The sequence below is a fragment of the Temnothorax curvispinosus genome, unplaced genomic scaffold (genome assembly GCF_003070985.1).
Source record: "Temnothorax curvispinosus isolate PA1 unplaced genomic scaffold, ASM307098v1 QBEX01012147.1, whole genome shotgun sequence".
NCBI classification, from domain to species: Eukaryota; Metazoa; Arthropoda; class Insecta; order Hymenoptera; family Formicidae; genus Temnothorax; species Temnothorax curvispinosus.
This window is the reverse complement of record NW_020221927.1, coordinates 1-12720: the sequence shown is the minus strand read 5'-3', so window position 1 is coordinate 12720 and position 12720 is coordinate 1. Positions and strand designations below refer to the sequence as shown.

The window sequence follows — 12720 nt, the reverse complement described above, 5'->3', positions numbered from 1 at the left end:
AAATAGATAAATTAATAAAAGTTTTTATACGGAATCGTTTGTATTTTATATGAAGAGTTATGAAGTGTGATTAAAAAAGTTTGTGAGTCACCCAGATAATTTTAATTAAATATTTATAAACTCGGTAATTAGCCGAAATATAGATTTTTAGTTATTTATGTTAAAAGAAGAAGGCGCTAGTGTTCCCGAAGGTCCGTCTGCAATCAGAATTAATATGAACGTTTTAAAAATTATTTTATACTGAAATAAATAAATATACAGGCTAATAAGTCTGTAGCTATAAGCGATAGTTGCTAATTAAGTTTGTCACTCATATTTTCATCTTGCAGAGGACCTCCGTAACGAGATCAAAGATGTACACCAGCTGTGCAGGGTGAAGAGGTTATCTCAAACGCCCTTAATTGGGCCACAGTCCAATTACGAGCGACTCAAATGTCATTACCGCTGAGAAGTACTTCTTGCCATTTGAGTCAGCATGTCAGAGCTAGTCACTACGGATTGTGGTGACACAGCACTGGACTGCCTGCAGAAGTTAATCGCATATAGCCATCTCACTGGCAATGTGCCTGATTCAACGGAGCCTAACAAGCTGCTGATTGTGCGCATTGTCGAGACAATTTGCGGTTGCTTCACCGGTCCACCGACCGATGAGAGTGTGCAGCTGCAGATTATTAAAGCTCTGCTGACTGTAATGACAAGCCAGCATGTGGAGGTATACGAGGATACGGTACTGTTAACAATTCGTACTGTTTACAACGTTTACTTGTCGTCGCGCAACCTGGTGAATCAAGCAACAGCCTGTGCGACTCTCACGCAGATGATCAACGTGATCTTCGCGCGAATGGAGACTCAGGCGGAGGAAGATAACGTGAGGCTTGATGGGGAACATCAGCAGGAGGGTTCTGTCATAGCAAACGGCAAAACTGAAGCTGAGCTAAGTCTTAGAGCCTCCGCATAAGACTTTCGTATGGTAACGTAGTGTAACGAAACGTGGGTCAACGCACAAGAAACGTATCGGTTACGGCGTTATACGTCAATACGTTTCTTGTGCATTGATCTACGTTACGTTACTATACGAAAGTTTTGTGCGGAGGCTCTAACCGATACGTTTCTTGTGCGTTGATCCACGTTAAGTTACGCTACGCTATATACGAGAGTCTTGTGCGGAGGCTCTTAGTTAGCTAAGTCTAACTAGCTCATCTTCATGAAACTTTACGTTGCGTGCGTCTATTTAATGACGATGGATGTAGAAAGCTCTTCAAATCACTTCGAGAGGATTATCAAAAGCGATCTCCATATATCGCATATTTAATCAGATGTCGTCAGGGATTGCTGTTGACATTAGCTCACTTAGATAGGTACTGTTTATATATAAATATCATTTTTGTATGTAATGTATAAGTAAATGTAAGATGTTTAAATGTAAGATGTTAACCGTTTAATAATAATATTTTTCAGATTATGCGTGCGAGTTAAGTGCGATCGGGATGCTATCAATAATCATCTTGTATCCGTTTGTGTGAGGGTATTTTTGGAAAAAAAAGAAAGCTTTCCTCCTGCGAAGAGTTTAAAAAGCTTACGCTAGCTGACGAGAAACAGGTTCTCATGGATAATTTTATAGAGAAGGTCCACGTAGAAATGGACAACGATCCGATTTGGCAATGTACATGAATATAATTATTTATCTCGCAATTGATCTTAGCGGAGTGCTCAGAGACGTCTGAACTTACTTCTTACTTTCAGCGGCAAGCGCCAACCAGTTAGATTTGGCGAGAGTCGTAGTGGAAAGAACCGTCATGGCACGGGTATACCACAATACGCTCTATCTAAATGAAGATGGAGATGTATATAGGGACCAGCTTTTTCACGGTCATATCAATAAGTTGGCAAAGGTCGTAACTTCAAATCACAGGGACCTACGCATTTCAAAAGTTTATCATTACGAATGCCCCTAGTCATGGGCGCAGGCTGAATTGGCTGTGATATCGGTGTATAAGACTCCTAGGGATAAGTTGCAGTGTGTATTTTGTTGCGCGACTACCATCATGAATCTCTTTTCCATGGCGTCGGAAAGAGGCATACCTGCTGCCGACGATCTGACTCCCGTGTCTACAGGTATGTCATAATCAAGGTATGCGATTGAAAAGAGAATTGTGATTTTAGCAAGAAGAGTGATTGTTAACGTGTGCTTAATTTCAGACTAATTCGCCGTCGTTGTATCGACTGTTCAATATGTAGACAGCTTTTACGGGAATCGATTGGAGGGAGAAGAACAATATTGGTGGACGCAGTTCTGCGCCGCGATCGAGTTAAGACAATGGATTAACAGTTTCTCAAGAGTATCACGATAAATAAGATTAGATTCGATGCTGGTGATAATGTAGAAATGTATCATAATCATAATTTGACGATTTCATAAAGAAGAAGACCAATATCTTGTGTAAAGCTAGCTGAACAGTTTTATGCTTCCAGTATCAATTAAAATTCTTAAATAGCCTCTTAAATAGTCTGTTAGTTCTTTCGCACGTTATTATGTAACATTAGCAAAGACTGAATTAGATTATACGTAAAGTGTGGCTTTATCTTTATTTGTAACTCTATTGTACAATATGTCACAGGACATCGAAAAAAAAAGAAACGTTTAGATATTCTATAATTTATGTACAATACAGAACTTATAGAGAATTGATAACCATTTAGCAGGATAAACTGTGTTGGCGTACTCTTTCTACATGCGCACCTTCCTCAAGAGCCGAGACTCAAACCAGATCCGTGAAAAATATCGCCAATTTCGTAGAGCTTTTGTACAGTTTTACTCTAGGAATATCGCGAGAGAAAGAAAGACTTCGGAGATTTTTATCTGAATCGATCAACATAAAGAGAGAGCATAGTAAAGAAGCTATTAGCTTTCGAGAATTTGAATGCATAATACTTTGTTATAATACTATGAGCGAATTAGTTTACGTCACTCTGTCAAGTTTTAATATTAAATTACTAATAATATATCGATATCGGTAGTTTAATAATAATACATTTAAAAGCGCTCAATTTAAAAGTAGGGCAATCCTAATAAACGACTGTAAAAAAAAATTCAAGGTGGAACGCAATGGACAATCCGGTTGCTCTGACATGCTAACTTAAATGGCAAAAAGTACTTCTCAGCGGTAATGACATTTGAGTCTCTTTTAATTGGGTTGTGGCAGGGCGTTTGAGATAACCTGCTCTTCACCCTGCACAGCTGGTACAATCTTTACAAACTTAATTAGCAACTATCGCTTATAGCTACAGGCTCATTAGCCTGTATATTTATTTATTTCGGTATAAAATAATTTTTAAAACGTTCATATTAATTCTGATTGCAGACGGACCTTCGGGAACTCTAGCGCCTTCTTCTTTTAACATGAATAACTAAAAATCTGTATTTCGGCTAATTACCGAGTTTATAAATATTTAATTAAAATTATCTGGGTGACTCACAAACCTTTTTAATCACACTTCGTAACTCTTCATACAAAATACAAACGATTCCGTATAAAAACTTTTATTAATTTATCTATTTCGGCTAAATGCATGGTGTAAAAATAATTAATTAATTACAATTAAACGAATGACTCACAAACCTTTTCAATTGCACTTCAAAAGTCTTCATACGAAATACAAACGATTTCATATGGTAGATTCTTTCCCGGACATTCATTTCCGGTCAAATACATACGAATATTTTCTTATGCTTACGCATTATGCGTTGTGCAGAAGTGTGTGTCCGGGCCCTTAAAGGTGGAAGCACCATAGAGATATAAGAATAGAGTGCGCGAGTCATATGCTCGCACGTAAGAGACTGCGATATAGGAATAGAAAGAGAACGCTGCATATGGGCCCCTGCTGTCTTTGTCTATGCACGCATGCGTCTTTGCGCTGCTCAGTGTCTATAACGCATGTAGAGATATAACTTATAATAACGCATTTATGTTCTAACCCCTTGAACCCCTTTGAAAATATATCCTTAAATAATAATTCCCAAAATTACCAAATTATTACAGCAAAGTACATATTGTAGTATTACCATAAAATATTACTTTTTTTTGAATATGGAATTGAATATGGAATTGTATATAAATATACTCAATATATATAATAATAAAACAAAATTTATTACATGTTGTTCATACAATGTTAATCATAGAATAGAATAGAATCCTATTCAGTCTTTTATTATTTAACACAAAAATTAAATTTTTTAAACACAAAAAATAAATTCTTTTAACACAAAAATTAAATCTTTTAAATCAGTCTTATTATTTAACACAAAGAAATAAAATATAAAAAAATAAAAAAATAAAAATTTTACTACAAACAATATAATATCAAATGCACATTATTAAATATTTATAAAAGTATACAGTTTTGTTATTGTCCACTGAAAATCGTGAGCTTATTATTTTGCATTCGTATTCTTTGAAATCACGAGATAAAACATCGAGAATACCGAGGTACAATCTTTCATGACCTGCACATCACTGCACATGCGCGCATAGACAAAGACAGCAGGGGCCCATATGCAGCGTTCTCTTTCTATTCCTCTATCGCCTTTTCAGCTCGCTTGCGCACTCTATTCTTATATCTCTATGGGAAGCACATAAAATTGCAGGAGCCATGAGCAAAACGCAGAAGCCATATGCGCATGCGCTATGGTATCTGCCTGTATTCTGCCCATGGCTGTGGCTTCTGAACACGGTCTATGTATTGGGTTGGCAAATAAGTTCGTTCGGTTTTTTCCATTCAAAACCAGTCAAAAAACCGAACAAACTTATTTGCCAACCCAATAAGACCGTGCTTCTGAATTTTCAATCTATATAAACTATGCTTATGTATTTTTATGTAGATTGAAAATTCAGAAGCCATGGGCAGAATGCAGATACCATAGCGCATGCGCATATGAGTTCTGCATTCTGCTCATGGCTCCTGCAATTTTATGTGCTTCCACCTTAAGGCACGGCCCTAAGTGGTGTGTAGCGAATCCAGGCATTGATTTCCTTACTGCTTAAGCGGGGAGCACACACTTCTGCACAACGCATAATGCGTAAGCATAAGAAAATTGATTGGTCTATTTCCTTATGCACATGTGTATGGACCAATCAATTTTCTTATGCTTACGCTTTTATGTGTTGTGCAGAATAGAGTCCAATTAGTAAAGAGACGCAAACTTGTTCCTCCTTCTGATTGGTCGTTTATAGACCAATAGACAGCAGGGCGTATGATCACAAGATGGCGGCGGCGGCAGAGTGGGAATGCCCGCATTATACAACTGACAGTGTTGACTAAAGTTTATAAATGCATATATATTATTTCTTGTGATCAAGGTAAGTAGAAATATCTTTTCTGTGTTGTTAAATAACTGCAGAGGACTTTACTGACATTGTGGGTTGCTTATTTGTGCCCTGCACCATATATGCAGCATAATCTTTTCATCCGTGTCGAATTCTTATTATAATTCGTTTATTATATCTATTTCAGAAGGCACTGTTCAGTTAGTGGCTGTAATGTAAAAAAAAAGCAAGGCCTTATATTGTTTAAATTTTCAAAAGAACCAAAAAGGCGTGCAAAATGGATTTTATTAATGAACCGTCCAAATTGGCAACCTTATACAAATAGCACAGTTTGCGAAGTAATTAGAACAATTATACAATTTTATATATGTATATAGTGATTTGCATTAATATTCGGACATTTAACAAAAAATATATTTTTGTATAAATTACATCTACATATGAATTAAATTATAACTTTAATAGTTCAATATTTTGTAGGGTATTATTTTGTGCTTCAACTTACTAAAAGAACAACATTTCTTACATAAATATACGGATTAATTTTTTTCAAGTATTATGATGTCCGAATATTAATGCGAGGCACTGTATTATTACATTATAAATTATAAATATACAATTAGTCCGTTTATAATTATGTTATAGACAGAACGAGCCCAAAACACTAAGGCCGGTATTCATAGTTATTTAAGACCGTCTTGAGTTCAATCTTAAGATGTCATGAACCAATCACAGAGCCGTATTAGCGTCTTAAGACATTACTTAAGACGATCTTGAAGACTATGAATACCGAACTAAGACTCTTTACAAACTTCTTTATAGCTCAAAACCTTTAGCAAGCGCTTGCCAACGTATAGCTCCTGCTTCATTAGGTGTATCTCACAAACCATTTTTTCAAAAGTAGCAAAATCACTGTTATACTCCTCTTGACGATTTTTTAATTTTTCTTCCATTATTCTGGTCTGGAATTTGAGATACTGTATTTCATCCGCCTTAGACGATGGAGCAAAGATGAGATTTAAATTGGAGCTCTGCAGAAAGATCAAGGTTAAGTAACAGTACTATAATAGGGTCGACGGATATTTGTAATTTATTTGAGATAAAAAAAAACTGAATTTACCTCACACATATTCAGAAATGGACCAGCAGGTTCGCCGATATGACAGTGAAACAACTTGCTCTTTCTCCCTGCACAAAAAAAAATTATTGAAAAGCGTAAAACTTGGTAGGAGCCTAACCTCAAACGAGCAACAAGTCTCTCAATATTCGAAAATGTCACGTTCGATGCATTTCATTATTTCACTTCTTACATAAAAATTGATGTAATGTCGATACAGGTATTGAACTGCAACTAAGAATAAATACTTCCTTTAGTAAACAGCACTGATTGCGCTGGCTAAAAGTAGAAACACCATGGACTAGATAGTGACGGCAGCAAGGTGGGGGTACGATCACAAGATGGCGACAGCAGCAAAGTGGGGGTAAAGTTTGCGTTTCTCTACTAACATAGGACTCTAGTGCAGAAGTGTGTGCTCCCCGCTTTAAGTTTCACTGACTACGTTTTTCTATGTGCCACGGTCTGCACACCGACTATGCACTACCACACATACAAAAATCCTCTGATTGGTTCCGCTCGAAATAATGACGATGCACAGTACGTACTTATATTCAGTGGCAATGGTGTAACGGCCATTGCACGTAACAATGTTTAAGCAGGGCACACACACTTTTCGTAGAACGTAACAGCAATGTTTCGACCAATCGCGTTGCTCGATTCAGACGTCTGTAACCGTAGAAGTAAGAATTGAGCAACGCGATTGGTCGAAACCTTACTGTTATTACGTTCTACGAAAAGTGTGTGTGCCCTGCTTTAGTCGTAATCGTAAGGCCGTAAGAAAATAGACCAATCACAGTCGATTATTCTCCTTGAGCTCGAAGAAAAAAAATAGTGTCACGATACATTGCAGTTTTGAATCAACTTCGTGAGCTTTGTGAATGGCCACATTCAACAGAATGTTTATTTTGCAACTGTTGGAAGTTTTCTAAGCTCAGATTGGATTATTCTTTTATGCCCGTTCTAGACTGAAGGATGAGCCGACTCTCGGCTCATCCGAGTGAGTGGTGTAGACGGGTAAAAATCTATAGTTTATGTATAGTTTATGTCACGTATTTATTTAAATTGTCAATTAAAAAGACCAAATCCCATGGTCGAAAAAGTCGTGACGATTAATCTGATCAAAACCAATGGTCGAATTGTCACGACATTAGCCAAACGTGACTCGAATATAAATAGTCTTTCTTGCTTAAGGATGTTCTCTCGTCCTTATACTAGAGAAAATTGATTTTCTTAGGATTTTCTTGAAACTGTGAATATACGTTAATTTACGTGTGCTTTATGCGTGGTATAAATTTCAGTACCTCTTCCGGAATAAAAAATGAAAATACTGAGCCTCAAAGTTAAAAAAAAAATTTAAAATTTAATTTTTTTTAGTTTTGGCATTTTTTCCTTATAGAACTCGACGACAGAAGCAACTTTGGTCCTTTTGGCCAATCTCGTATCTCTTATCGTTTGGCCTGGAAAACCTTTTCATTAGTAAAAGTTGAAACTTTGAGGCTCAGTATCTTGATTTTTTATCCCGGAAGAGGTACTGAAATTTATCCCAGCCGGAATGCTAGCGTCTTTTCGACGTCTATAGATGTCGATAGATGTCGAATCGACATCTATAAGATGTCAATTCGACGTCTATAGACGTCGGCGTTCTGGCTGGGATACCACGCATAAAGCACACCTAAATTAACGTATATTCACAGTTTCAAGAAAATCCTAAGAAAATCGATTTTCTCTATAAAAACGAGAGAACGTCCTTAATTATTACCATCGATCAAAAAGTCTTTTGTTTTTTATGGAGTAGTTGCAATATACATTTTGTGTATCTTGTACATTTTCTACATCTTGTACATTTTTTTTTTGTAAATTTTTTGAAGATGTAGATACGCTGGAAGATATCTGAAACAGAACAAAATCTCTTTTGTACATACTACTTTGCAAAAAATAAATCGTTATAAAAAGAAACATTACGTATCATCACTCACATTATTTGAAAAATCCTCCCTATCATTTATTACGTTCGAAAATAATTTAGAATATTTGCTATCTGAAACCAGTGAGCTAGGTGACATTCTTGAAGGACGAGTCATTTCATTCTCGGGGTAATGTTTCTGAAATTTATAGGATAACAAAATTAATAATTTTAAAATTCTGTTGTAAAGCAATATACCTAAATACCTACCTCAAAATTAATCTCTCTTGGGGAAGTCGCACATGAAGAATCTTGTAAAAGCAAATCAATAGCTTCTCCTTCGGGAATGTTGGATATTCCACTAGCCTCAGGCGTCAAAAATGCTAACAAATCCTCTTCTGAAGGAGTCAGATCCAAAGTTTTTGGTGGTCCCCCACCAGTACTTGCTGCGTAACTTTTGTACGTAGCCACTCTTTTCAACAAATTAGACTTCCAGTCACGCCTCGTCTATAATAAAAAAATTATGACAATGCTATGGAATTGTATAAAATAAGATAATATTATGCAAAACTGCATAATTTGCAACATTAAATAAAAATTCTTATTTAACACTAAATATAAAGTCATATTTTTTTTACTTTTGCTCATTCTTTCGATGACTTTCGCGGACCAGAACCTGTACAATTTAATTTTGTCGTTATTTCTTCCCATAACTAGTCCTGTAAAAATATATACATTGATACTTATTAACTTTGAATTTATTATTTCTATTATTTAGTGTTTATAAAGTCACTTACTAATTTCCTTTTATTTTCACGATTGTACCTTAACCTCCCTCTTCCGAAATCCGGATGGTTACACATAAAATTTATTAGAATTTGCTTCTGCTTTTCAGTCACATTCATATTTATTTATTTAAAAAACTAACAAATATCACAATATTAATAACCATATAAATCGGTCAAAACACGTCCGGACACCTTTATAACTTCCCGAGATCTCCGCGTTCTTCAGTAATGAAAACGAGCGTAAAGCCTGTAATTGGTCAAGCTTCTTTAAGCTGGTCACACACACTTTTTCGTAACAGTAACAGTAGGATTTCAACCAATCGTGTTACTCAATTCGGGAACGTACGGCCGTACGTTTTCGAATCGAGCAACGCGATTGGTCGAAATCCTACTGTTACTGTTACGAAAAAGTGTGTGTCCGGGGCCTTACGCCGTACGCCGGTACGCCGTACGCTGGCTCCATGGGACTTCACCCTCACAAGTTCACACAAAATACTTTTCACCATTGTGGTTCTAGTGATTTCGTATTTTCACCTCGTTACAGACCAACGTTACAGAATCGTGCGAACAAACTCATGTGAGATGAAAGTGCGAAAAGTGAGTGAATAACTCATTTGAAATACAGAATCGACCCCTAGATGTAGAGAAATAATCTAATGGAGGTCGATTCTGTATTTTGAGACAAGGTGAAAATTACAAAAGTGAACAGATTTACTAGATTTCGACAAATGAAATTGGTAGAGTCTCTAGTGAATTTCCTCACTTTTGTAATTTTTTACCTCGATCGTCCCAAGATAAATCGACCCCCTGAGCTCAAAAAACTTCCAACAGTTGCAAAATAAACGTTCTGCTGAACGCAGCCAATGCAATATAAAAAACATTTTTTTAAATATATATACTTTTTATAATGCCGTCGTGTTCATTAAAAAAGTGTAAAAATACATTATACATATATATAATTAAGACATCAAATAATTAATAAAAAAATTTCGGTAGAAAATAATAGAATATAATAAGACATAAAAGAAAAATGACATAATTCTCAAATAAAGAGTAATTTAATTCTTCCTATATATCTTCTATACGCGGTTTATTATGTGTTTATTGTTTCTTATACGTGTTTATGTATTTGTTATATTTGTTTATTTATGTTTGTGTTTGTATTCATTATTTTTTAAAAAATATATATTTACCGTATAAATTTAAATTATAGTTACACACAAAAGATCTTTTATTAAAACTCTTTCTTGCCCGAATCTTCGTTTTAATATCCATTTGAATTAAAATGGCGGAATCTTGTCACGCTCTCTTATTGGTCAGTAGAAATTCCTGCGCCGTAGCACACCTTCTTTGCGTTCCGTAACGTGCATATGCGTGCATTTATCTATAGTATACGTAACGTTTACTATAGGGCCAAAGCACATATGACAGTCGTAGTCGTGGACGTAAGTAACGCACAAGCTTTGGCGTATCTTGATTTGTCAGGTCGAGGACTACGACCGTCGTATATCGCTACGCCATGTTATGTGCTTTGGCCCATAGAAAATGCGCGCATATGCGCGTTACGGAACGTGGCCCTTGTTACATACACCGTGTTCAGTGGTATGTATGTATGTATGTATATATGTACGTATCTATATGCTGCCGATATAACAGATTTCCTAACCCCACAACTGTTATTTTTAGTACTTTATAACTTTTGTCCTGCGTGAGAGTGACAACTTTAACTTTTGTATTCGTATTGTACGTACAAAAATACACAAGACTGGTAAGTTTCAGCCAAATCGATGAGGAAGCCACTTTCTTTTATAATTATCTATAGTCTAAAGTATTAACATTAATGTTAATTAATGTTAATTTATCAATATATTATTGTGTTTATTTTTATAGTTTACTCAATGCATTTGGTATAAATCATACGCAATATGTTTTCATGTAAACAAATTACTACATTTGTTTATGATACAAAGGATTTTAATTTTATCATTAATTCATGCGAGGAAAATGAGTCTTCATTTGATAATGTTTTGAAGCATATGTGGAAACAAGCTGAAGAAATTAAAGCATTTCGCTATATTTTAAATATACGAGAGAGTAAAACATTGAAGGGAAAATACAGATTTCTAATACAGGTATACTCATTAATATCTAAAAATAATATTTTTGTCTAATGCATAATGTAATGACAATTTCAGTTAAATCCAGATAGAGCTCAGTGTAGACGTGCTCCGGAATCAATCACATCTACGTTACAATCTTTTAGCCCTATAGGTTTTAATTTCACTAAGCTAACACAGCAAGAAATATTATTTGACATAGGAAATGGCGACACAAATGACATAGTTGCAATTAATGCCAGTCCTTTGGAACAAAGTCATTGTTTACTTCTTACAGAACGTTTAAAATGTTTGCCACAAATTATGACAGAGTATAGTCTTCGCAAAGTAATAGAATTATGTCTATTAAGCAATTTATGGTAATTATTGTTATATTAGAAATATTTAAATGTGACATGAAATTATATACATATATAAAATTTCCGCCAAAGCCGCAACATATAGGTACACAAAAAACATCATACGTCGCTAGACGTATTTCTACACTTTTACATTTTATTATTTAACATACAAAAACATTGTATGTACGCACGATGTAACTAGTAGGAATCAACGTCTAGCGACGTATGATGTTTTTTTCATATATATTGCAGCTTTGTAATAATATTTCACTTGGAAAGGACCCGATAAGGGTTAAAACGTTGTGATTTTTCAATAAAGGGGTAATTTTGGCCAGTTGTGTCGGTTAAATTTGGATTAATTTTTTATTTTTACTTTAGGTCTTTAAGGGCTGCTTTCAATGGTTTATGTGCGCATGCCTCTGTTAATCATTTACATTGGCATTTATACTATTTAAAATACGAGATGCTTCTTGAATATATTGTAGGTAATATTATTTTCGATAACAACTTGTTGTAAATATTTGCAAGATGTTATCAATATTAATTTTGTTTTAGAATGTTTGCAGTTATATTTCTGGTATACACTTGTTAGTAGATTATCCAGCAAAAGGATTCTGTCTTAAATTGTCTGATTTTAAAAATATTGAAGATTTTGTATCTCGCACATTTCTTGTAGTGAACTATTTACAATTATGTCGAATGGCACATAATGTATATATTACACGAGCAAAATCTAAATCTAATGATGAATTATATAACGATATACGTATTTATATTTGGGCTAGAAAGCCATTAATTGGTGTCAAAGATACAACTGCATTTATACCTGGAGTTTGCGAACTCTTTGGACATTTATCAATTAGAGGTAAGAATAAAATCTGTATTTGAATACAGGGTGTTTAAAAAAAGTGTTCCATATTTTGAGAGCAAGTAATACTCATCAAAATAAGAAGAAAATGTCCAGTAAACATGGGTCCTAAATCAAATACCTGTTAAGATATGGACCAATCTTTATCTTATACTATAAGAGGTGTTCTATGTGGTTCCCATTTATTGTCATACATTTTAAATAAAAAAAAATACTTAGGGCCCGGGCACATAAAAAACTTAAGCAGACAGACGTAAGT

The 12720-nt window shown here is 34.9% G+C and overlaps 1 protein-coding gene and 2 long non-coding RNA genes across 7 annotated transcripts; 2 read left to right on the top strand and 1 right to left on the bottom strand.

Moving 5' to 3' along the window:
* Nucleotides 1-63: 63 nt before the first annotated feature.
* On the top strand, nt 64-3377 carry LOC112462269. Of its 5 annotated transcripts, none has more exons than XR_003041649.1 (5): nt 64-78; nt 330-1358; nt 1459-1663; nt 1744-2115; nt 2200-2709. It is a non-coding gene; the product is annotated as an uncharacterized LOC112462269 (long non-coding RNA). The 5 variants fall into 5 exon arrangements; XR_003041648.1 differs by lacking the exon at nt 64-78 and adding an exon at nt 162-191; XR_003041646.1 differs by lacking the exon at nt 64-78 and adding an exon at nt 3363-3377 and having other exon boundaries at nt 198-1358; nt 2200-3241.
* A 4400-nt stretch (nt 3378-7777) lies between these two features.
* Nucleotides 7778-9496, bottom strand: LOC112462270. The gene is made up of 5 exons (XR_003041651.1): nt 9145-9496; nt 8986-9066; nt 8618-8854; nt 8421-8546; nt 7778-8334 (listed from the first exon to the last, which is right to left on the bottom strand). It is a non-coding gene; the product is annotated as an uncharacterized LOC112462270 (long non-coding RNA).
* Nucleotides 9497-10755: 1259 nt separating this feature from the next.
* Nucleotides 10756-12714, top strand: LOC112462267 (GDP-D-glucose phosphorylase 1). Its single transcript, XM_025027956.1, has 5 exons — nt 10756-10903; nt 11026-11267; nt 11331-11611; nt 11972-12074; nt 12149-12714. The coding sequence occupies exons 2-5, from the start codon at nt 11061-11063 to the stop codon at nt 12479-12481; spliced, it is 924 nt and encodes a 307-aa protein (XP_024883724.1). The 5' UTR covers nt 10756-10903; nt 11026-11060; the 3' UTR covers nt 12482-12714.
* Nucleotides 12715-12720: the final 6 nt, after the last annotated feature.